Source organism: Phoxinus phoxinus, assembly GCF_949152265.1.
Source record: "Phoxinus phoxinus genome assembly, chromosome: 5".
In the NCBI taxonomy this organism is placed as follows: Eukaryota; Metazoa; Chordata; class Actinopteri; order Cypriniformes; family Leuciscidae; genus Phoxinus; species Phoxinus phoxinus.
The window spans coordinates 25,865,097-25,889,856 of record NC_136880.1 but is presented as its reverse complement, the minus strand read 5'-3'; the positions used below and the strand labels follow the sequence as shown (position 1 = coordinate 25,889,856).

At 37.5% G+C, this 24,760-nt stretch overlaps 2 protein-coding genes across 3 annotated transcripts in view; both read right to left on the bottom strand.

Moving 5' to 3' along the window:
* efna2a (ephrin-A2a) overlaps positions 1 to 9,822 on the bottom strand; it is a 61,435-nt gene extending 51,613 nt beyond the window's left edge. The window contains exon 1 of one of the 2 annotated variants that reach the window (XM_079611960.1): positions 8,830 to 9,822. In XM_079611960.1, the coding sequence (XP_079468086.1) occupies positions 8,830 to 8,939 (110 nt within the window). In that variant the 5' untranslated portion in view covers positions 8,940 to 9,822. The remainder of the gene's footprint in view (positions 1 to 8,829) is intronic. The other variant, XM_079611961.1, reaches the window with a different exon arrangement.
* Positions 9,823 to 12,043: 2,221 nt separating this feature from the next.
* ptbp1a (polypyrimidine tract binding protein 1a) lies at positions 12,044 to 23,964 on the bottom strand. Its single transcript, XM_079613258.1, has 16 exons — positions 23,880 to 23,964; positions 21,490 to 21,543; positions 20,456 to 20,486; positions 18,626 to 18,692; positions 17,880 to 18,052; positions 17,632 to 17,778; positions 17,364 to 17,519; positions 17,139 to 17,249; positions 16,867 to 17,047; positions 16,689 to 16,766; positions 16,436 to 16,590; positions 15,498 to 15,531; positions 14,770 to 14,862; positions 14,479 to 14,695; positions 14,308 to 14,385; positions 12,044 to 14,225 (listed from the first exon to the last, which is right to left on the bottom strand). The coding sequence occupies exons 1-16, from the start codon at positions 23,885 to 23,887 to the stop codon at positions 14,093 to 14,095; spliced, it is 1,716 nt and encodes a 571-aa protein (XP_079469384.1). The 5' UTR covers positions 23,888 to 23,964; the 3' UTR covers positions 12,044 to 14,092.
* Between the last annotated feature and the right edge of the window lie 796 nt (positions 23,965 to 24,760).

Sequence of the window (24,760 nt, the reverse complement as noted above, 5' to 3'; positions counted from 1 at the left end):
TAAGTTGCCATGTATTGCTAGAGAAATATTTAAAACAGTCTGGCAAAAGGATAAATTATTACTTGGTCACTGAGTGCATTACAGGAAGCAGCTCTTATGGTCCATTAGAGAACATCACTGCCATTAATCTGAGCAGGCAAAGAAGTCCCATGGGTGAAAATGTGTCTGGCACCTTGTGTGGCATTGGGGCAGAGAGAACCTTCTAGTCCAGTCGCTTTACAGCAAAATGCTGCGCTGCTGACCACAGGCTACAATTGGAGATCTTAACAGTTCCTTGCTGAACTAGTGAACCTTGCCTTCCTTAACCACTAAGACTTATCAAAATAAATTAAAAAGCAGATTAGAAGGCTAACTATTAATAAACATTGATTCAAACTCAAACTTCATACACATGAACATACACATGACTTGCATGTTTGTGTGAAACATCCACACTGTTTTGTTTGAAGTGTATCCAATCAAGTAGGTCTTTCTGATATGATGCATAAAATATTCCTCAGGGCGTTAAAAATTATAGCGATGCCATCCCTCGCTCTCTACGCCATCAACTTCATTGATATTCTTAGCAGTACATTTGGCATTAATACCAGAAAGAGCATGACATAGTAAAGAGATGCGAAAGGGGCCAAAAACTGTCCTTCTCTAATGCCTGAAACCTCAGGGCTTTAGTTTCTCCACCCACACACATGCAAAATTTATAAAGTTTACTTAGCTGTTGTCTTTTTAAATACATCTCACCAAAAATGTTTGACTCTTGTCATTACATTTTACATTTTGAGGACAACTTTTATTCAAAAAAATACACTGTCACCCATTTGTCAAATACTCAATACTTTTTAAAAATGTAATTCAATTAATAAATTAAAATGGTACGACTCAGAACTTATGTAATAATATGCAAAATATCGATTGAGATTAAAAAAAAAACAGTAATTCTAAATACATGTAACCCTCAAATTTGAAATATATGGGGCATCTGTCATTTTTTTATGAAAATTTTACCCTGTGCTCTATTCAATATCTGTTATCTGTTTCAAACCCATATAACTGACTTTCTTCTGTGTTACATAAAATATAAATTTTTCCATATAATGAAAGTTAATGGTGACGAAAAAAAAAAAAACCCGACATAAAACACTACAAAGTAGAGCTGCACGATTAAACCTATCAAAAATTAAGTGATCTCGATTCCAACACCAACACAATCTTATTCCTAAACGACAATGGTTAATCTATCTACCGGTATTACATTTTTAACAAGTACCATCACAGCGAACATTCAACTCTGTGTTCGCGCTGCCGCTGACCCGCAGAGAGCAGTTGTCATGTTTTACACAGTAACAGGCACATGGTTTGTCTTAAAGTATATTAAAAACACCACACAGACATATAAACATTAAAAACTTGATTTTCACCAAGCTTAACAATAGTAAAACAGAAACACGTTTTGTAGGTATAACAAATTATCTGTCAAAGACCAGTGGTTTCATATGTGTATTGATGGCTCTACACTTGCTCTTTCAACGCTGGTTAAGAGCTTGGGTGTCTTTCAAAGCACATATTAACAAGATTACTCGGATGGATTATTATCACATACGTAACACTAATCGCCTCCGCCCAGCGCTTTCAACGAGGAGCACTGCCATTATGGTTCATACTCTTGTCACTTCATGTTTTGACTATTACAATGCTCTATTTTATGGTCTTCCCCTTTAAATCCCCTTGTACACAAGTTACAGTTAGTGCAGAACTCAGCTGTACAAATAATTACTAGAACTCCTAAGATGGAACAAATATGCTGGCTTCCTGTTAAACCGCGTATTGGATTTAAAATTTTGCTTCTTGTTTACAAGGCACTGCATAACCTGGCTCCTTCATACTTATCTGACCTACTTTCAACATACTCACTCTCGAACTCTTAGATCATCGTCTACATTCTCCTTAGTTCTTCCCTCGCATTTGTTTGGCTTCTATGGGATCTTGAGCTTTTAGCTATGCTGCTCCTCATCTGTGGAATTTACTTCCACAGGACATTCACACAGTGACTCTCCCCCTACTTTTAAATCTCGTTTGAAAACGCATCTCTGAAAACGCATATCTCCTATTGGTTGTAAAGCTTTATGTAAAGGTTTATTTTGTTGCTTTTTTAATTGTTGCTTGTAATTTGTTTTACTTGTTTTATCTGCATGCAAGGTGTCCTTGAGTGACGCGTAAGGCGCTCATAAATAAAATGTATTATTATTATTATTATTATTATGATGTAGAGGTATGAAACCGCTTCACAAACTGTCTTTTCAGCCACTCTGTATCATTATTTCTGTTACAATAATTCAAGTTACCACCGAAGTCCAGGGATAAAAGTGTATATTTCAGATATAAACACAGATGTCTACTTTTATGGTGCTTTTTTGCAATTTTGCTCAAAAGTGTATCAAGGTGCTAATCAATAAGATGATCTGGGGTTATAGCCAAAGGTCTAAAAAACAAATGTTAAATGATATCTTATCTCACACCAGTGTAATGTCCTAATCATATGTGAGACCAAGCCTCGGGGAGGGATTTCATCCCACATCCTGAAATCTATGCCTAAGGACAGCAAACAGGTTTAGTATCTGGCTTTTATCTCAGTTAATATCTTAAACTGCCTTTAAACGCACAGACCGAAGCAGAACTGTGTGTAATGTATTTAGGAATTATGCTACAACCCATTTTAATCCTCAGTTAGAAGGCACTGATAAATAACCACACATAACAGAAATAAATCAAGTAAAATGGCTTTGGAGAATAATGGTAGAGTTAAACATGCAGTACCTACTGCCCGTGTGTAATAGCTGCCGCTGGCAAAAAGTCATGGGGGATTTGGAGACTGTTGCCAAGAAAAGAGGTTCAATCAATAACCAATCTGTTGAAGTTTTATTCTGTGACAACATTCTTAATTAAGAGCCACTGTGGGCATGTCTGCGAGGGGCTGAGAAACACAGACAGCGATGGGCTTGATATAGGACAACCACTTTCCGGTGCTGAGCACAATGGAAAGTTATAGCTTGGTATAAGGCGACAGAAATGAGAACTTCACGCTACCTAACTCACAGTGGATCCTCTAGGAAACTCGAAATCACAAATGTTCTGGATAAAAACAGCATTATAACCTTGTTTTTTTTTGTTCTTTAATACATGTAAAGTAACACACTGGCTGGATGGAGGAACTAATCCCGTGTGCTGTGCAGAATAGCCTGAGGACATCTAGTGAAATATATAGACTCTTCATTATATGATGCAGATAGCGCAAAGTGCCGTTAAGATGTCATTAATCAGCGAGGTCTGATGAGCTGCAAACACTCAGTCCCCGATTTAGTGATTGGATCCCTTATCATGAATTCCGCTCTTCACCTAAAACGAGTGAAGGACATTATCACAATTTATTGAGAGCACTTAATTAGCTGGGAATGCAAGAGACAGATATTGTTCAGCTTTAAGCTAAAATGCTCATCATGTCGTATATCTAATGTTTTTTTTTACTGGTTTTGAAGTGAGTCTCTTATGCTTACCAAGGCTGCATTTATTTGAAAAATATAGCCTATCATATGGACTACTTTTATGGTGCTTTTTTGTGGTAATTTTAGATTTTGACGTGGTTAAAAAAAAGCACTTTTTGAAAAATTCACCTTTGTGGACTATGCAAAAAAAGAAAGTTATACACTTTGGTAAGTTGAGAAAGAAAATGTATTTGTAACAGGATATTGGATCCAAGAGTAGTTCACTTTAAATTAAGAGTGGTTCACTTTCGTTTCCTGAAAATCTTTTTTTTTTTTTTTTTAAGTATTTTATTTGTATCTTTGTTCAGTTGTTTGTGCTAATGCTAATTTATTTGTACTTATTTAATTAGAGTGTTTACTTGTCTTTAATAATGCTTGAAATGTATATTAGTCAGGCTAGTTGTTTTTGCTATGGTATTTTAAAACCATAGGCAAAGTTCCTAAAGTGTTCTTTAGCCTGCTTACTTTTGTTCATGATATTCAGCTGTTATGCAAAAAGAATGATAACTACGTTTTTTTCCCTTATTGGAATCGAAACTAGGAATCGATAAGCAGAATCGGAATCGCTAAGATTCAAACGATACCCAACCCTGATATGTATCGGTGATACATAAATGATGAGAGAATTTTAATTTTTAAGTGAACTATACCATTTGTCATTGCCATGAGTATACATTTAAGATATTTTTTTTCATTTTATATTTTTCAAATCATTTCATATTTCTACATTAACAATTCAATACTTGAAAAACCTGAAATTTCATATTACTATTATATCTGCCGTTGCAAATTCCTATGTAAATGCATTTATGCATCCTTTGTGCAGCATTAGACTGTAAATGCACCTATTTGTTGTGTACATTGCCCTTTTAGCTTTTGTGCTCTGAGGTGTAAAAGCTGCAGAGAAGTGATAATTAACAAAAATAAATCACAAAAGAAGAAACCTCATTCCATCAGCACAGGAATCCTGCAATCTGATTTTCCCATTTCACATACAGTTGGTCTATTCAATGACTGCTGAACAAGCATGTGTCAGGTCTGAAACTGCACACCCTAAAACAATGGCGAGCTTCTGTTCCACAACGCCGCAAGTGCTCCGACAGCTTGAAAAATTCCTTGACTTGTATTCCCAAGACAGACACAGCATACTGTGCAAGCATTGAAAGCAAGATATACAGCAAAAGCAACATCCACAACCGTTGCTATGTATTTAAAGAGAAAGATTTATGAAAGTTTACTGGAAAAAGGACGGTCTTTTTCCCTCCAGATTGCTTGTGGAAAGTGGAAAAACATGCATTAATGTAGTGGTTTGCCACAGGTCTTACTGTAGCCCCAGGGTTAAAGCTGCACCTTGTGCTATTTTTAAACGTTTAAGGGCATCACTTTTATGTAATAGTATGATTTAGACCATGTCTATCTAAAAAAACATGTTTTATTCAGTTTTTTCTTAGATAAACATACACTGTTGCTCTAAATGCTAAAATGTTTAAGCCTTTGGAAAACCACAAACTACATTAATACACATCAGATACTGAGATGTAATTAGGGTGTAATAGGGCTTGAAAACTTAAGCACTAAAACACTTTTACCATGCAAAGATAAATATTTACCACTGCTAATGTTGAAAATTTGGATGAAAATACAGAACAATCAGAGCAAAAACTGAAAACAGAACGGTGCACTCTGACGCGCTGCAACCACATGATAAAACCAAAGGGGATGAATCTTTAACCAGTGAACCTACATATTTCAAGACATATTCCCATATGACAATGAGTCACTGGTGAAGCACCTGGAGAGTGCTGTAAAATCAGAAAGAGACGTTCAAACAGAGAAGGAAAGAATAAAACGTAACAGCCATTCCTGTTTTTAAAATCCACCCGTTTCCTGACAGGATAGTGCTGTGTTTTGAAAACATAATTCATATGGTGAAGGCTTTCAGCACTGTGGCCTTATATCGGGACCATCTCTGCAGAGACAGCTGGGTGAAAACATCTTGAAAATACATTTTTAGCCACAAAGGTTGTAAACTTGAGATAGACAGGAATAACAAATCAGAACATGAGCATCAAACCTCTGTACTGTGCGAACGGCTACTTGAGCTTCTACCTGCTTTGTCTGACAAGAGGAAATTTGATACGCCTCTGAGCATCCGAGTGCTATCTCAGCGTAAGGCAAATGAGCATGAAGAGATAAATAAGTTTCATTTTAAAAATTAAATTCCACCTAAAACCGACTAGACCAACTGAAGGGTGCCGTATAAAATCTGAGCCGGAGTGCTTGAGATTCTCCCCGTTGTAAAGACAGCTCAAAGATGGGTATTTCAAAGCCGTTACATCATCATCAACACAGCTGTGGATCGTCAAAATCATTAGACATGGTTGTGCAACTCCATCTAATAGCAAACAATCAGACGAGAGGAGAGGTTATGTTTAATTAAATTCAATCACGAATAACAATACGCCGATATAATGACTTGCAAACTGGACTCTTCTAAGCATTGTATGTTGCACAGGCAATTTACTTTAAGATATTCATAGCCTTTCTCAGAGCCAGGGCTATTCGTGGCTTCCATCAAGACCTTTTCACGTATTCATTGTTTCCATAATGGTAACAATTTAGAGATGAACCTGCATGCAAATAACCCTCGGTTGCTTTGCTGTGCCAGGACTTCCAACAGAAAGCACTACTGCAGGCCCCAAAAGGCAGCCGCAGAGTGTCTCAGAAAAAAAGCAGTGTGAGCTGTCAAGGGAATAATGACAGCAGCCATCTATGAATCACTGTGAGCACTGGATTCCTCAGCTCCACTTGTTTTTTTTTTTCTTCTTCTTCTTTCCTTTACGAAGGCAGAGACAACATCCAGCACTGAGCTGTCCCCAGCCAACCGCAGCACAACTTGAGCGAGGGGCTATGAGCCGGGACTTCTGTTAAGAACCTCAAAGCTTTCAAGAAGAGAGGGCCTTTTGAAGGATAAACCACAGGATTAGATTAGTCCATCCTCTTGGGTTACAGAGCTGGGCATCTTCTCTTTTTTTCATCTGGACCCCCAAGAGGACAAGCATATTGGCATTGAGGGGATGTCCATCTTCTTTTCAGTGTGGGCTTCAATAGAAAACCCCTGACAGGGAGCTTAAGAGAGAGAAAATATGATTCACGGCAAGCTTTTAATGCTCAAGGTGAATTGCCCTGCAAAAGGCTCACCTCGATTGTGACTACAATACTGCAAGAGGACTAGAAGGGAGGTCAGGATAGGCTGAAAAGTAAAGCTGACCCCTAAGATTTCTTTTTTTTTGGATTGGTACAATCCCTTGGTAGGGCGTAAGTGCGTCTCTTTTTGATAGAGTAGCTGGAAAATAATAGAAATACATGTTCTTTGTGTTCACCAACAGGGTTACAGGCTACTCACGTCTAAGAAATGCGTTTTTCTTTCAGTTCTGAAAACTATTCCAGCATATAAAAATAATAAAAGCCTTTAATGGCAGCCATGAATAACCTTTCACATTCCATTCCACACAATGCTCTTTATAGTGAAAAAGTTTTTAATCCTTCTCTCACTAATGGAAAAAAAATAAAGTTCTTTTAAGAACTGTTCAGTAAAAGGTTTTTGAGGGACCAAACAGTTCTTCTATGGCATGTTGCAAAAAAAAAAAAAAAAAACATTTTCAAACCTTTATTTTTCAGAGCGTAATGTAAGCAAAGCCTACCGATTCAAAAATCATAACCTGGGGAAATGGATTTTAGACTCTAACGCTGCACATTTATCGTCTACAGAGTTAAAAAAGGTAAAGTATCCTGCTAAATAAGGATTGATGAAGATTAAGCGCATCAGGGTGGCTTTTTCAATGCAAAAAATTCTAATCCAGCCCTACATTTCATTGAGGTGGAAGAGCATGCTCCCAGCTCGAGAAGAAATCTTCCTCTGAGCCTCTTTAATATTTTAAACCTCGGCAGACTACTGATGTACTGCAAGACAGCCACTCTTAACTTTGTTAATTCAGCCGTGAGAGCACCTTCGCCGTGTTTATTTATCTAGCCAAGCTCTACCTGAGGAGCTGCATGTCAAAAGCCATTAGGCTGACATCCCCTGAGCAAACCCTCCAAGCCAGCAAGAGAACCCTGCTCACAGATACCCTTGAAATAAGGAGGAATGAGCAATGTCAAGGAACTTCACATGGAACTTATGATTTCAAAACCAGTCAAACCGTGAAAGCATCTGGGGTTGCTGCTCTCTTGATTTACTAAAATAGCCTACATCATGATAATAATGTGCATTTTTTTTATTATTTAGCTCATGCAAAATCTTTTGAAAAATATCATGATATTCAGTATATTTGGCATCTTCTCCACATCATATACATTTAACAAGTTTTGCTATTCTATTAATTTAGTAAATGATACAGTGCCTCTGACAGCATCAGCATTGGTGAACAAATCCTGGCAATTATGATACTTGCTTTTTTCTTCAACCCTGAGTACATTTCTAAGAGGATTAGAAGTGTTAAACTCATACTTAGTCACAAATATTTTGTGGATGATGCATATTCTATAGTCCACACAACAATCTTACTTACACCTTGTAATTCATAAAATGAATACTTTTCATTTCAACACAAGAAAAGCCCATCTCCATCATCTGTGCCTTATAGCAGTAATGATTTATGGCCCAGGGTTTGAACAGAGTATGGCAAGCCAATTTAACATGTATTCCTTAAAACCAAGTTGTACCTATTTTAATGACTAGTAATTAATTAATTTGTGACTCGAAGAACCTAATCAATTAGTTGCTAGTGCTTAATAATTAGATCCTAGCGGTCATTTGCTACTAGTCTCTACCCAAGTAGCTTACTAATAAATTGCAAGGTGTGCCATTTGATAGGATAAAATCAACTGTTCAAAGTTAACTAGTAAGTATTCCAATTATTGCTGGCCCTTCAGTTTTACTAGTTATTAACAAGGTAGGCCTACAAGTTAGCTTATTTTCCTGGTTAGACACTTATTATTTAAATAGCCTTTAAAATTATGACAAATCAAAATGCAAATTATAGCTGGTGAGAAAATGTCACTAGTAACAATGCAGGATAGATATTTTTACTCATTTTTACTCAGTCTAGCCTAGCCTACTAAACTGGTATCAGTAACAACTGGAATAATCGGAAAGGTCTAGGTATGAAACATTTTTTAATTAAATGGTAACGAATTCGGCAAATTAGTCAATACTAACACGTAATGTAAAGTCAGCTAACACGATAGGACTAATATTAAGCTAGCTTGCCATAGCGTAGCCTACACTCACCTGGAGTTTGAACTGTTCCAGTAGACCGCATGTCTGTCTGAGATGATCCTGTCGTCCGACCATACGGAGACCCAACACACTACCGTAAAAACCACCAGTGGCAACTCCATTTGAGTTGTTATAGTCTTCACCTCCAAACGAAGATTCTCGATCGCTTATTTCACAGAAAATTTTTCAAATACCCGCTTGCTTGAGTGGATGTATACACGCAGTTTTGAACATCATAACTAGGCTTGTAATCCAGAGCGATTTTCATTCCTTCAGACAGAACGAGCAGCATCACTTTCTGTAGCAGCTTACTTCTTAATCGGCACACAGTTGATGTTTTTTAGGGGGAAATCCATTACAATTGGTTCTTATGCTGCAAGGGGGCTCCAATGTGGCCCACGGTCATTTTCTATCGCTCTGTCAGAAATCCGTCCATCATCTGAACGCGGGACAGTGTATAATGCGCGTCTCGAGCCTCCTACAGTGATGCTCCCCGTTTGCAGCGCTGCAACTTCCAGATACCTCTACCCCATGTGGTCTGCTCGAGAAGCACACAAGAAACACATCCCCGTCTGTAACGCACGCCTTTCTGCTTAGCGTTTCTTCAGCGCTTCATCTTATAAGCACAAGTTATCTGTTAGTTATTGGCGGAATCGTGTTGTTTCTAGCTCACTCCAGTTGAAAAGCAGAGATCCTACGCACATCTCAAGCCGTTTGCACGAGTCCTCTCTGTCCTGGAGGAACAAAGACAATTTTGCCCCATTCTGGCTTAAACATCTCCGCCTGTGCTCACACTTTGGATTAGCTTTTCGGATCTGGTGTAGTCTACATTTAGCTTAGATCAACTAAACCGCGCAAGCTTTCTAATGCATCTGACTCGCGCACTTCTTCATAATTCATCGGTTCATCATCCTGAATCTGATTCGTGTGCGACAGTTCTCATCAGCGGTGTACCTTCAGGAGGGGGCGGGGCCTGGACGAGCTCTCTTCAAACTCACCTCTGCCGTTTACTGTCGTCTCAACATTGCTCATATGCGTCTTTGGGTCGTTTTCTTAAGTATTTTAAGGTCATCTTTCCTCAAACAGTCTCTTTACAGTAGTCATCATCCATGGCCCAAACATTAACTTCGATTTTGGTTTAAAGTTGCTTGATTTAAAACGTATATTAACAAAACCTAGGACTGTACATAGATTGATATAGAGTAGCCTAGCTATAGACAATTGGTGTCTAAAAAAAAAAAAAACTATTAGTTTGTTGTACTTTAAAAAAAAATCTCTTTTCAGGGCCCTTGAAGGTTTGCTAAGAGTCTAGCTGTAGCCTATTTAATTTAACATGCCTCAAAAGTTTCAATGTTTCCCTTGCTTATATATACCTTACTAATTTACTGAAATTTAAACAATTTACATATTTTAAAAACAGAGTCTTGTACATGACTATTAGATAACTTTCTCACACAGCATTGCCTCTCTGCTTCACCTGATCCAATAAAGCAAATCCTCGAAGTCTTGAAAAATAGTTTGCCTATTGCCTCACAATTCTATGAACACATCAAAACTCCTATAATTCTGTGCCTTTTGAGTTCCTAAAGGTTACAGATTTAAAAATTGTAAATGGTAACCAAATAGTTACATTGTAGAAGCCATGAAGTGGCTAATTTTACCCACTCAATGCCCAGTCTTTTTCTTCATTATAAAATCCTGAAGCCTCAATGATGCTAACCGGATGGACATCTGAATTTATTTATTCGGATATGAAATACATTTGCATATTTTATGTATATCTTCCTGATTGCAGGGATGTGCAGCAGATGCATACCAAGGATTCTGACTCTGAGGAGAGGAGGCAATGCTTTTAGAAAATGAGAAGGGGAAGGGGGAGAGAGATAGGCAGATTGGCAAGAAAAAAAAAAGATTTGTAGAGAAGGAAATTAAAAAGCTGTACGAAAAAAAAGATGCTAAAGTGAGGCTATCATCAGAACACAACCCTTGTCTAATCATGTGACCTAAAAAATTACATGTTGGTTAAATGTTTTTTTTGTAATGCCACCACATTACAAAAATGTAATGTATTAAATAGCTGGGTTACACTTAATAAATTATTGTTCTTGACCTATACGACTTTTAAAACATTCCATATTTCTTTATGAAAAATAAATAAGAAAAACACGCACTTTTTTTACAAGTATCACTGCCTAAACGGCACAAAAATATAGGACTGACCCACTTTTAAATCTTAAACTAGTGCGCCACCTGCTGTACGAGAAGCAGAACATAACATTAAGCCGAGATACTTTTCCATTCATGTAGTGGCGTAGGTTTGATTTCGAAATTGGTGGGGACGGGGACATATATTTTAAGGTTTGATCGAAATTATTGCTAGGGATATATCAATGTCACTAGATATTGGTAGGGACACGTCCCTAGCGTCCCTACTAAATTCTACGCCCCTGTCAGTAGGCTACATACTGTATAGATAAGATACACATAAAAATACAGACCTAATTATTGGGCTCTCTATAAACTTTGAACTTTAAAATGCATTGGCATATTGCTCGTACTTGATGCATAACAATAATCAAAAACTGTAAATATTGTTAAAAAAAATAAAGACATACCAAAACATTTACTACTGATAATGGCAGAGAAAAGACTAAATTATCAAAGCAGTAATAGACCTTATTCAGAGCAGCTCCAGCTTTCAGTGGGTTGCACTGTTATTTAATGGGTTTTTGGATTATTCTGCTGATGAAACACTACAAAATTATCTTTCCAAGAAATGGATGACATTGAAAGCATGGTTAGTCCATCCCTCACAGCCCCGCTTTCATAACTGTCATGGCGCTGCTCTGAATAAGGTCTATACAGGGGGAATTGTCATATTTCAGTCTAGACAGCAGATTGTATCTCCAGCTATTCCATACACAAACTCATTTTGAACATTACAATCATAAAATTTTTTAATTGAGTCACTTGAAGCAACTCCAAGAATTCAAATAGCTTCTCATCGAAATTAAAGTAATTCATAAATTGATCTCATTCTATATCTAAAGAGCAAACAGATGGTAGGAAACAAGTTAGTGAAACCAGTGAGTTATTTGAGGTCTCCCAAATGCAGGAAGGTTGAAAAGAGAGATTGTTAACCACATGACTGACAGAGCAAACAAATGTAGAATGTGAAAAGATCAAGATGTTTAATAATTTCAGAAAAGAAAAAAAAAGACAAAGATGAAAGCAAGAAACAGAAAGATTTATTGGAGACAGAAAAGTATGAGCATCTATATCAAAAGAAGGTTATGTTTTCAAGAGGGCAATTACATGTTCAAACACGTGTTGGAATCTTTTTAATATTTTGTAATAAAAAAGGAAGGCTCTACAATGAGCTGAATGTCTGCTATTACCTTATCAAAATATACATGTTTGACACAGAAATTATGCTGATTTCAATTACTGGTACAAAACAAAAAATATATATACAGTAGCCCTCACCCACTCCATTTCTCAACATTACATCCATAGTGGGAAAAACAAGTATAACTATATACGCAATAGAAAGTAGTATCTATATAACGCAATAGAAAGGAGCTCTGTCGTTACTTTAAGACTTTTGTTTGGTTCTGTTCTGACAACAGAAATAATGATTTGATCCATGCTTTAGACCAAAAAAAGCCCACAATGACTTGTCTAATTTGTAATATATTCTTTTAAGGTCTTGCGTTGCTTCTTGTAAACAAAAGGCAATAATATAAAGATAAGGCCTCTAAACTTTTTGCCTCTGCTCACTGAAATCAAAGCGGTCAATGAAACAGAATATTGCTGCACAGTAGGATACACTTCAATAAGAAATATAAAAAACTGTCTGGCAGTACAGGGAAGATGCTTTGGTCCATCATGCTACTCTTCAGGAAGAAAAAAAAAACTCACTCACCCACGCAAATATTAATTGCAAAGGCAAAAAAAGAGGAAAGATTACAAGTACAAGCTCAAAGGTAAAAGGGAATGTCTGAGCATTAGGACTTTTGCCACAAACAACATGAAATGGATGTGTCGAAAAGACCGCAGCCTTAATGTTTCCCAACCCCTCCCCCCTCCCCAACACAGAAGTGCCAAAAACAATCCAAAGTCTTGTCACAGGTGTCTCGGTTCACACAAACGTCACATAGGAACTTAAGACTCTGTAATGCAAAATATTCTTGAACATAAATGGCAAGTGACAGTAAGAGACCCCCCCAAAAAAAGTGTTTTTGAAGGTCCAAATTTACATGTTCATTAAAACACTTGTGAACTAGATAACAGAACAACTAAATTATTTTGCCACACGCAGAGCAATCAAAAATTATGTAAAAATCAGTGAACTCTGGTTTGGTTCCAAGCGGTTTCATAATTGACAAAACCCATAAGGAAAAAGGGTAAAATAGGGAAATTATAAAGCGTCCCCCCCCCCCTGCCAACTAAACTGAGAATATAACAGTCTAGGCACAGAGAACACACTGGGCCAAAGCCTAAAGAGTTGACAGTATAGAAGTATTTGTGACTAAATAAAAAGGAATGAAACTATAGATTATAGAATATCTTACATACGGTACATAAGGAAAAGATCCACATTTTGAATAACTATATGCAAAATAAGCTGTGACAGTCCGGTACAAAACCAAAGCCTGTTAATAAACTTAATTTAGCAGAAAACATTCTTGTTTTCACTAGTCAAATTTAAATGAGGATCACCCTAGGAACAGCAGGAAGGGTTTTTTTTTTATTTTTTTTTAAGTTTGAGGTTAATGTAAAAAACATCAAAATATTACCAAGGCCATTAAGAAGATAAACTTAAAGCACCATGTAAGGCACAGTTGCTTTTTTTGGAAAGGCAAATAGGGAATAGGTTCGAAAAGGTTAATTACAGGTTCAACAAACGAAACAAGGCTTTGCGTGTGCAACCTGAAGGGGTGCGGATTTCCGCAGAGGCACAAGTGTAAACTATGCAGCATCTATGATCCAAAACCGATGTGTGCCAACAATGAACTAAGTCATGAAACAAACCGTCTGAGAAAACGTACTATTAAAACCCAAGCCACGTTGGGTTGAAGAGTTCCTCTGGTCTACTGGTTTAAAGTGGAATTACAAAATAGACATACATGTGTGAATATATAGATATAATTAAAGGAATGATCAAGTGTGTGTTGTGGAAAACATTTTTCCACAGTGATATAAATTGTGGAAGGCTTACAGTTTGGTCTAAAGTGACAGTCCTTTCAACCTCTTTAAAACAAAACAGCCTCCATCAGATGGTGGACTTGGAGAAGGACACTCTGAGGTGATGGTTCTCTCCCAGGTCGTGATTGTGAAATTTGATCAGAGACTCAATTGCTTCCTCCACAGAGCCCAATTGGATGAGAGCCATTTTACGATCTTTCCTGAAAGGATTAACACAATATTTTAAAACTTCCAGGAAATACCGTGACAATCTTTAGAAATCAAATCTGTAAAAGGTCTTACTGGAAAAACTTGAAGGCCTTAACCACAGCTCCTGCACTTAGAAACAATCCTCTGAGATCATCCTCAGTGACAGCAGGACTAAGAAGAGAAAAAAAAATGACATTGAATAAAGCAGTGCTAAAGAAGCCAAAACAGAGGTGTTACTAACAGGTGTTAGTTTGGTCGACTCACGGGATGTTGGAGAGATGGAGAGTAGAGGAAGGAGGGAAGATGTTGGAGTAGTTCTTGGAGCCTGGCTTTTTGAAGCGGTGAAGAGGAGAGTTGCTGTAGTCCTTGGTGAGCCCCTGATCCTCATGGCCTTCACGTGGCAACTGTACCGTGGTGTGTTTGGAAAGAGTGGCCCGCAAAGCCTTACCATACAGTTTCTGCCCGTTCAAGTGGCTCATGGCTAAAAAGGGGCAAGATAGGTTGGTGTTGCTTCCTAGGAAAGTTGCTCAAAAGTTAAAAGACCTTTATAAATACCTAGCTGGGCTTGGGTTCCATCAGACATCTGCACCAAAGCATTTTCCTTCTTGTTGAAAAGGATCTTCACTCTCATGACGTCACCATACACACCTAACAAAAGATAGCAGTAGCTACATAAGGACTCGACTACTGTAATACAGGACAATTGATTACCATTTTCTTAACCAAACACTCAATATTTCAATTAAATATCTATACAATGAGGTAATTTTATAGCCAAGACATGTATTACAGGAGCAAACAGACTAAATTTTTATTGTGACCCATTACTACTGGACCCGGCTTTCTACATTCATGAATGTATAATTACTTCACAACAAACACAATTTACTAAAGTAATCTTACATTTAGGACTGCGGGAAATTTGCACGTTAACCATTGATTAAACATACAGGGAATCGAATAACTTCCTTAAGATTAAATGCAGTATTCAATATGGCTTATTAAGAGGGTATGGCATTTAAAATTAGCAATGAGTTTCAACAAAATTGGCTCTCAAATTGACTGTAGAGTCATGTGGCTAAGAGCAGTTTAAACTACACAACAGTTATAAACACAATATTTAACAATTTAGCCAATTGCAATAGATATTTAGCATTCGCCAAATGAAGTAGCCCAACAATTCTTTAAAACTCCACGTCACAAACCAAAGTACACATCTTAGATGAAGTTAAAATATGAAAAACAAAAAGGTAATAAAAAAGGAGATGCCAATGATAACATACCGAAAAGAATAAAGAGGCATTGGGGCGTAACGCTCTTAAGACAGCAGAGGAAGGCAGCGTAGGGAGGAAGGGACAGGAAAAGATCGGAGGCAGGACAGTGGAGGTTGAACATGTCCACAGCGAGGCAGTTCCACAGGAATGGCGAAAAACGGTGGTAGGATCATGAAGGTGGGTGATATTGTTCATGATGGAAAGGTGGGGGAAGGGTAGAAGTAAAGGAGGATATCCGACAATGTAGTGTGGGGATGTTGTGTGTTGGTTGGTTGCACAGTAGAAAAACAAATTGTTTATGTATCCAGCATTGGTGTGAATAGGGAATCATATTGTTTGGGTGGGTAGGGAGTTTAAATTATTACAAAAAACAAAAGTGGTGCAGTCAGTTGGCAAAAGATTCCAGGTCAAAGTATTTAAAATAATAAAAGGGGGAAGGGGAATGGGGAGGGAGAGAAACAAGAAAAAGGAAGTAAAAAACAAGGTCAGTATACACAAAGAAAAATGTAGTGTGCCAGTCAGCAGAACTTGCTAAATTAAAATGCTTTTCACTATAGGAACACTAAGGCAATAAATAAAGAAAGGAGAAGATTAACAATGAAATACAGGAAAGATAGAGACAATATATATTCATAGCTCTAAAGGAATACTAGAAATGAAATGTTTCAGATGGCTTCAGACAAGGGTCAACAAATATTAAGAAACGGTTGACATGCATGTTTGTACAGAAGTCAAATGAGCCTCCACAGTCATAAACACATCACATGGTTTGATGAGCTACACATATATTAAGTATTTGGTATATATGAAGTCACCATATGCCATCTATTTTTATTTCCTTCCAACATTTCTCTATTTTTACAGTTCTACCAACCAAAATGGAGTATGGCTTGTAGGCTAATGAATTAAAGGCTAAGTGAATCTAAACCATTCAAAATGGCACTAACCTCAGGGTTAAGGTTGCTGACTAGCAGGACACTGTTTCCTCCCCCAGTGAGATTGGAGAAACTCAGGCGTCCAGCAGCAGCAGCGGCGGCTGACGCAGCACCGTGTATACCAAGCGATGCGAGAGCCCCGGCAGGCATGCCCTGCAGAGACAGACCTGTAGGAGGGACAACCATCACTACACAGCATGGATGCTATGCTGGGAAACTGTGCTAAAGCAATCCACAGAGAGTTATTATGAGGGCTATGACTGACCTGCTGCCTGCTGAATGGTAAACGTTGGTGGGAAACCATGAGCCCCATATGGCGATGCAGAGATGATACCAGGAGCAGCTGAGAAAAAAGAAAAGAAAATGCAGTTTGTGATATTTTTCATGTTGAAAATGACATTAACAGCAGTGTAAAAAAAAAAAAGTAGATGATTAAGTTTTACACAAGGCAGCTGCAGCCATCGTCTGTGCATCGAGGGAGGGCTGACTGTCTCCTGTTGGTAGGTCAGGACGAGTGTAGTCTCTGCTCTTATCGTTATTGTACTTAACATTCAAGCTGGTGAGCTTAGAGAAACTGATGCGAAGGGTACAGCAGGCATTGTAGATGTTCTGTCCATCCAAAGACTGTTGAATGTTAAGCCAAATGATTACATGGTTCAGAAGGGATTTAGCTGCCCATTCATCCATAAATATATTGATCCATTATGCCACTCACCAGCTTTGAATGCTGTGCAGTCATTCCATCCGAGTACTGAACCAGTGCTTGGAACTGGTTGTTTTTGGTAAATGTTATGATCTTCAAAACAGTCCCAAACTTTGAGAAGATCTGGGAGGATGAGGTAATAGTTAATTTTATTATATTATTATTATTACTGGTATTATTCCATTACTTAAGGACTATAAATTAATGTTTCAATTTAATTTGAAGGACAGTCAGTACCTGGTGAAGGACATCAAGAGTAACTGGGTAGAAGAGGTTTTCAACAATAACTCTCAGCACAGGGCTCTGGCTGCCCATACCTGCTCCATCAACAGCACTCAAAGACATGCCTCCTGTCTGGACCGCATTCACCGCCTGCAGTGCTGCCTGTGCTCTCTATGGGAATGGAGGGGGCAGGGCACAAGTATGCATTATCATTCGTGAAGAGTTATTTATATTGAGTAATTACCCTTGATTTAATGTCTAATGTGATGTAATTTGTACTAACAACTTGGTTGGGTGAGTTGTCAGTCTTCAGTTCCTTGTGATTGGAATACTGCATGTAGATCGGATGGTTGCGGATGACAGGGGTGACAGAGGAGTAGTAGCTGACCATGGTCTGGGCTGACTCCTCGGTGTTCATCTCCAGGAAGGCCTGTGAGGAGATAACACAATAAGGAAAGGCCCGATGATGTACATTTCAAAGCGGGGTATAATCATATTTTGAGGGAAATGAAAGGCAGCAGTGATCTTTACCTGGTTCTTTCCTTTCAGCATCAGAAGGTTAGTCACTTTTCCAAAGGGAAGCCCCAAAGAAATTACTTCTGCTTCGTTTATGTCATTTGGCAGTTTGCGTACATGTATCACTCTTGAAGGAATGCCAGGGCTCCTGATGTCCCCTTTGAACTTCTTGCTGTCATTACCATTCGCTGACAAAAAGAATGCATCTCAATTTAATTTCATACTTAAGAATCCAAATACATGTACATTAACTTTCAAACGTTTGAGGTCCATAAGATTTGTTTTTGAAAGAAGTCTCATGTTCATCAAGGCTGCATTTATGTAAAAATAAAAATGGTAAAAACAGTAAAATTGTGAAAGATTACTCTCCATTTAAAATAAACATTTCCATTTTAAAATGTAGTTTTTTCAAGTCAATTTTATTTCTAAAAAACTTTTCACATTACACAAAAAGTCAAGGTTTATAATTCACTCATATTGTTATGCCTGCATTAGAGCAGATTAGATCTGGGCAATAATATAGTTTACATTTTGCAGCATTATAAACTGCCGAGATTTACTATATAGCATACATTACCTTGCATGAATGTACTATGTATGCAGGTAAAGTTGGACATAATATTTCAAATATATTGCCGGGCTATAATTTAACAGAATTTATTTGATAATCTTTTGTATATATCAAAAAAATAAAAAAAATATTCATACTGACCCAAAGCTTTTGAACAGTAGTGTATAAACCCACAGTCATAAATGCCTACCTGCTCCAGAGCTCATTATATAAGGTCCGTTAGGTATGCAGGAGGAAAAGAGTTCGTCAGATCCCCTCTGAAAAGAAAAGGGAAGTGGTTCATTAAGCAGGACACATTTATAAGGTTTGCAAAATAGGACACTCAAACCACCAAACCCAGAAGACCCTAAACACTGACAAGATGTGAATCAGCTACATCAGTGCATTAACGACAAAAAGGTAACAAATTGTCATCTGACATAGTATTAGCCTATAGAAACTTATGTGACAAAGATAAGCATGCGCCAAACCAGTCTGATTACAAAATTAATATGATCCAATTGGAACATTTCCAAAATTAAAAAAATAAAATAAAAATAAACTCATTGCCTAATGGTTACAATTACTACAACATCAGCATCTAAGCACAAGAGATCACTACACTGTTCGCTGCTGGTAAAAAGCAGAACAAAGAAAGAGAGAAATGTAAACAGAGGCAGCTGTGTCCTGCCATAACACTAACACAAAGTCGCTCACTCAAGGCCAAGCTGGAGCCACTTGGCTGGCCAATGGAGCAATGAGCAAATCATTCAGCATCACTCTCTTAATAAACCACTTCAAATGGCAAGTCTCTGCTGAAGTGGTCACATGCGCTGGATAAGCCAAAGCCTTTACACTCCATTACCACAATGTGTGTTCTGTCTAGCCCAAAAGAAAGTATTGTTAACAAAGCTGATCGCCTGGTCCTCGGGCTGATTTTTCCCCTATGGTCCACTACAAACAGCCTCAAGAGCACTTTACCACACCCTGGATAAATGTTTACCTTAAATACAGCCTAAGGCTCAATAAGCAGCCTACAATAAACAGTCAAAAAGAAAGGGGAAAATAACTTAATACTGTTTACGTGGCACAGCATTTCCTTTAAAAGAAAAAGGAAAAAGCCACATGCCTCCCAGCTAAATCCTACAGGAGTCAAGTTTCAACATCACTTTTATAAAACAGTTATGACAGGAAAGCCTTCTCTGGTTGAACCATCCATTGTTTTCGGGGCGAGACATCCACCCAACTACAGCATTTCCTTCCTTTATTTTTAACTGCGGGGCATTGCAGTTTGAGTGCTCGCATAGGAAAGGAAAAAAGGAGCCGAGAACCATGACTCCCACACTGGTCTCTAGGAGCTTAAGACATGCAGGTGCCAACATGTTTACATCCATTGACAAAGTGCAAGCCTTCAGGGTGAGAGCACAGTCTGTGTTGAATAAGGAGGTCAGGGAGACAGGAATGCAAGCACAGCATTCCAACCACAGTAATTAGTGCTCGGACTCCGACTTCATCTACTACAGCTTTACTCCTCACATGTGTGAAAGACATCAGGGGAAACAACAGCAGGCAGTCTCCATGTACAAACATCCAAATGAGTGTGAAAAGAGCAATATTGTACGGTGCAACTATTTAGCAAAATCTTAAGTAGCAAAATATAAAAAGTAGAAACAATATCCTCCAGGTCGCCATTTCTGAATTGCCTACAGAACATCAAGATTTGAGTGTAGGCTACTTCTTTCACCTTTGGGTCAGTTATCACAGTGATTGTTTAAACAGCAGACGCCCTTTGACCAGAATAATTACAGTTGAAGGATCAAATGCAAATGGGAGAAGTATTTCAGACTCAACCATTTAGAGAAGTTCCCTCCGTCTCAGCAATTTAGACAAAAAGGAGGAATGCACAACCTCTAAAACCAGACATACAACCCAAACTAATATTGTTACTGAACACCCACATCAACCAAACAGGGAAACCAACTTTACACATTTGCAAGTCAGAGATTATCACTTTTTTTTTTTTTAAAGAAAACAGACATACCTTTGTGCCGACCGTTAGATCATGGACACTGCTATAAAAAAAAAAAGAGCATTAAACAGAAATTAGAAATCAGAGGCTCAATCACATTTGATAAATTCAGCAACAGATATAGGGCTATGCAATTCTTAAAGTATGCTTGCTATGTAACGGAAGCTGGAAAAACATTTTTTCTTCCATATTGTGAAAAAGTGAAACGGACTATTAAAGAAAGATGTAGAGCAGAGAGTTGCTTCTACCCATCAATTGTTGATTGGATGAGGGCAAAACTGAATGTGGGCAAAACTGAATGTGAGCTTGGTAATTTTTTTAGCAGACTACATGATTGGAGAAGTCCAACAAATACCATCAGAAAGTAGTCATTTCACCAGAAGATTAAGTTATGACTTATTTAATAAAGATAATAATAAAAAAACATGTATGGATTAAAGATATAGCCTTTAACATGAATTTAGAAAATAAGACAGGATGCATTTTCATTTGAATAATTTTCTTCATTTCATTAGTGTATTTCACCAAGTCACTGTGCGTTGCCAACAAATTCTGCAACTCACTGAAAATGTAGGCCTACGTCTGTTAAGAGCTCAAGATCATGCAAATAAACAGTAACAATGCGGCAACTACCTATGTGAGTGCAGACATGGGCCTGTTGCCAGATACAGTTGGATACAGAGACTTGGCATGATTTTAAAGATTGTCATTCTGTGTGAACAGGGCTTCAGTACAATAGGTGTACAAAAACTAATTTCTGATTGGTTCACAAATGTCATGCAAACAGGCCCAGCAGGAACTACAAGCTGCTGTTGTACAAAACAAGAGTTGCAATTCAGGCACACCTTCTAGGATGCAACCTGATATAAAAGCAAACAGTAAAACAAAGCATGCTTGTTAAGCCACTCTTCACGCCACTCAACGACGGTATCAATCAATTTCACACTTCTCTTGAGAACATTTCTTGAATACTTTAGGTAGATTCAGTTGATAATGCTGTAAAACCAGTCCTGTTTGTACTTAAATCAAAGAGATGCAAAACTTACTCTATTTCAGTGACGTAACTGGATCCCAGAGGATACAGATCAGTCTCTAACCGGCTGCAGAAGACAAAAACAGGATTTTGTGTCAATATTTTGTCATTCATTCACCATCATGTTTTAAAACTTGTAAGTTGTTCCTTCTCACAAGGAGATTAGGCCGAATGAAAGGTCTCGGTCAGCATTCAGTTCTATTGTAGGCTGTCATTCTGTCTAAAATCTATTTTCGGCCTAAATCTATTCTACTGAATGAAATAGTGTCTTACCAATTTGGAAACTAGCAAGTACAAATGACAGAACTTAATTTTAAGGGTGAAATATCCCTTGTGGATATAGTGTGCAAATTTATAATAAGCATTCTCATGCAAATGATTAAGTTCAAAACATAGGCCTAAATGTTTTTATTTTATTATACTTTTCTAATACGTAAATAAAACGTTACATGTTCCAACCTTAATGATCAGTTCTGAACAATGAGGCTGTGTTTACACTGCAAGTCTATTATGCTCAGATTTGACCATATCAGATTTTTTGTCCCACCCATTTATATTCACTTTAGACACGACTGGTATCCAATATCGGTTTACACATTAATTTACACTTAAATCTTTACTATGCTACAGGGTTGATCCTTGGATTTTGAATGGCTGTGGTTTTATAATTAATTTATAACTCACGTCAGGTGGTACCGTGATTGATTAGCCCATTTGTCAGCACGGATAAGTTAAAAATGGTTATGGACGTTTTCGGCACACAATTTGACTTATCGGATATACCGAAAAATAACAGTAGTTTTCATGTGTTATATTCTAACAACTAACTAACAAAAATGAACATACTTCTATGCAAGTTTAGGCTAGTTTTTGATCAGATGGAGATAATATGTCATTGTTTAAAGCATTTTGAACACCACTTTATACTGCTCATTTCTGGTCAAATTATAGAACAGCAAGTTTGCAGAGGCTTTAAGTAGTTTATAATGATGCTTTATAATGATGAGAATTGTGTTACGGAGACCTAGATGACATTGTGCAAGTGAAATGTTTGAGTGCAGAGTTAATATTTTCCAAGCGGTGTTATGAAATCTTATGTATAATTGTTACAATGTTTAATTTTTTTTTTAATTTTATTGAGATTATTGTGGGCTTCTCAAATATAAGGGTCAGTACTACACAAGTACACATTATCAGTCCAAGTTGTTGATAAACTGCATTGTGATAATGCATTGAAATTTTGAATGTTCTTGTTTTATGGGGGTTTTTTGGACCTTGAGTCAGCAATAAAGTCTGATGAAGATACCTGCGTTTTCTACAGCGTCTCTATGTAACGTTAGGCTAATTGTGAAAGTTATCACCTTGTTACTGGAAATATAATGCAGCTTTCAGTAGCGAAGCTATTTTATTAAAATAATTCAGGGGGTAACGTTAGAGGTTGAAAACATGTTTTTATGCTCCTGAATGTTTACATGTGCACAATCTCTATGAATTTTCCACATCAATAGTTCGAGCTCGGACAGGAAATTCTGCTTCATAATACGACATTTTAAAAAGCGATATGTGTGGGCAAACGTGTCGAACTCGCATTGTTGTGGCTTGGAATTCCAATGGAAATTTAATATTTGAGTTTATACGTTGGTCAAATGTCCAGATATGGGATTTAAAAAAAAAACACACATTTGGAAGTGTCTCATAACGGGTTCAAAAATGATTTATTTGGGATTTGTGTGTTTTCATTTGTACAACAAATTCTGATCTGTCTCAAATGGGATTAAAAAAAGCGTATTTTTGTGCCAGTGCAAACGCAGCTGAAATGTTCAACGCGTCATTATAGAAAACAGTTACTGTAATCGGACCATTGTACGCGTCGCGTATTAAACTTACTTAGTACTGATTGAAAAAAATATATAACGTTATTTAACGTGCATCGAACATGCATAGAGTGAAGCTACAATAAAGTTGAACTGGTATCGGTTTAGCAGGCTAGCAGGTAATTAGCTAGCCACCCAACAACAATGCGGAAACTGAGACACGTTGGTTGCCAAATAGTGGCTGTTCTGTCTCTTCTGTGCGTTACAAGGTCTATTTGATATTTTCGTCTTGCCAGTTAGGTAAAAAAAACAGAGTAACTTATGCTCGCTTGCGTTTCATAAAACTGTCTCATCTAGACTACTTGCAACAGGTTGTTGGTCAGTTTGGTTCAACTTTTGGGCTCTTCCGGCACGGGAGACATTAAGAGCGGCAGAGACGAGTCAAAAATCACCATTTCCACTTCATTTTACGTCATTTAACACAATTTAAACGTGTATAATGTATTATGTCACCACAATGTATCAAACATCCAACGAAAAATCGTGTTAAAAGGGTATCATAATTGGAATGAAGATGTTTTCAACTTACCCGTCCATGGCACTACACAAAACTACAGGTTGTCGTAGACGGGAGGTAGACCTGCTAGTATATCTTATATCCTTACAAAATGGCGGAGGAGGAATTGTCGCTCTCTGATTAGTCAAACGACTCTGAGCGCCGAGTGTGGGCGGGACTTCACTTGTCCTTGGAGAGCGGGGTTGGACAGAAGAGCTGTCAATCTGGAAAGGCGGTCGAAAAAAGTTTGTGAAAACTTTTCCCTGTTGCCATGAAAAATGAAGTTGAAGAGTGACCTGTGCTTGAACCCACCATTATCAGCAACGAAAAGGACGAAGCTGTACAGTGTTCAGTCAAAGGGAAAAACAGTTTTACCAGACGCATTGCTAAGATATATTATAGGCTAAGAACAGTAGGATTATAATAATGTCGGAAGAAACTATGAACAGGCACAGTCTTGGAAGTAGGCAGCCTATTATTAAGGAATTTTATATGGTTAAACATTATCAGCCGTTATTAAATGCAAGATCTAAACATAACTATGGCCAAAAAAGAACACCTTTAAATACATTTTGAAATGTATTATTGTATTTATTAACTTGGACCACTTCTAGCACATTTAAATATTGTTCTATGCATGATGCATTGCATTGTTCACCCACAAATTATTATAAAAAGGAAATATTTTGAGATTTTGTCCCTTAAAGTAAGCCACTTTTTTTGTCATTGAGATTGCAAAAGGTGGCCTAATTTACTTGACTGAATTCACCATATTATAGAGTTACTAACCATGTACTTAGGTCAGAATAAGAGTCATTCACTTATCATCTTTGTTTAGTGCTACTATACTTGGCACTGTCACTAAAATGTATGTGCCTTGGAAAAAGTTTAATGGGTGGGCCTCCCCTTCTTCA

What these genes read in the sequence shown, in the direction of transcription:
- ptbp1a (XM_079613258.1), bottom strand. An exon ending in CTCTTGATGTCCTTCACCAG is followed by an intron (nt 17,250 to 17,363) that starts GTACTGACTGTC and finishes TCATCCTCCCAG; the next exon opens with ATCTTCTCAAAGTTTGGGAC. An exon ending in GATGGCTGCAGCTGCCTTGT is followed by an intron (nt 16,767 to 16,866) that starts GTAAAACTTAAT and finishes CTTTTTTCTCAG; the next exon opens with CTGCTCCTGGTATCATCTCT.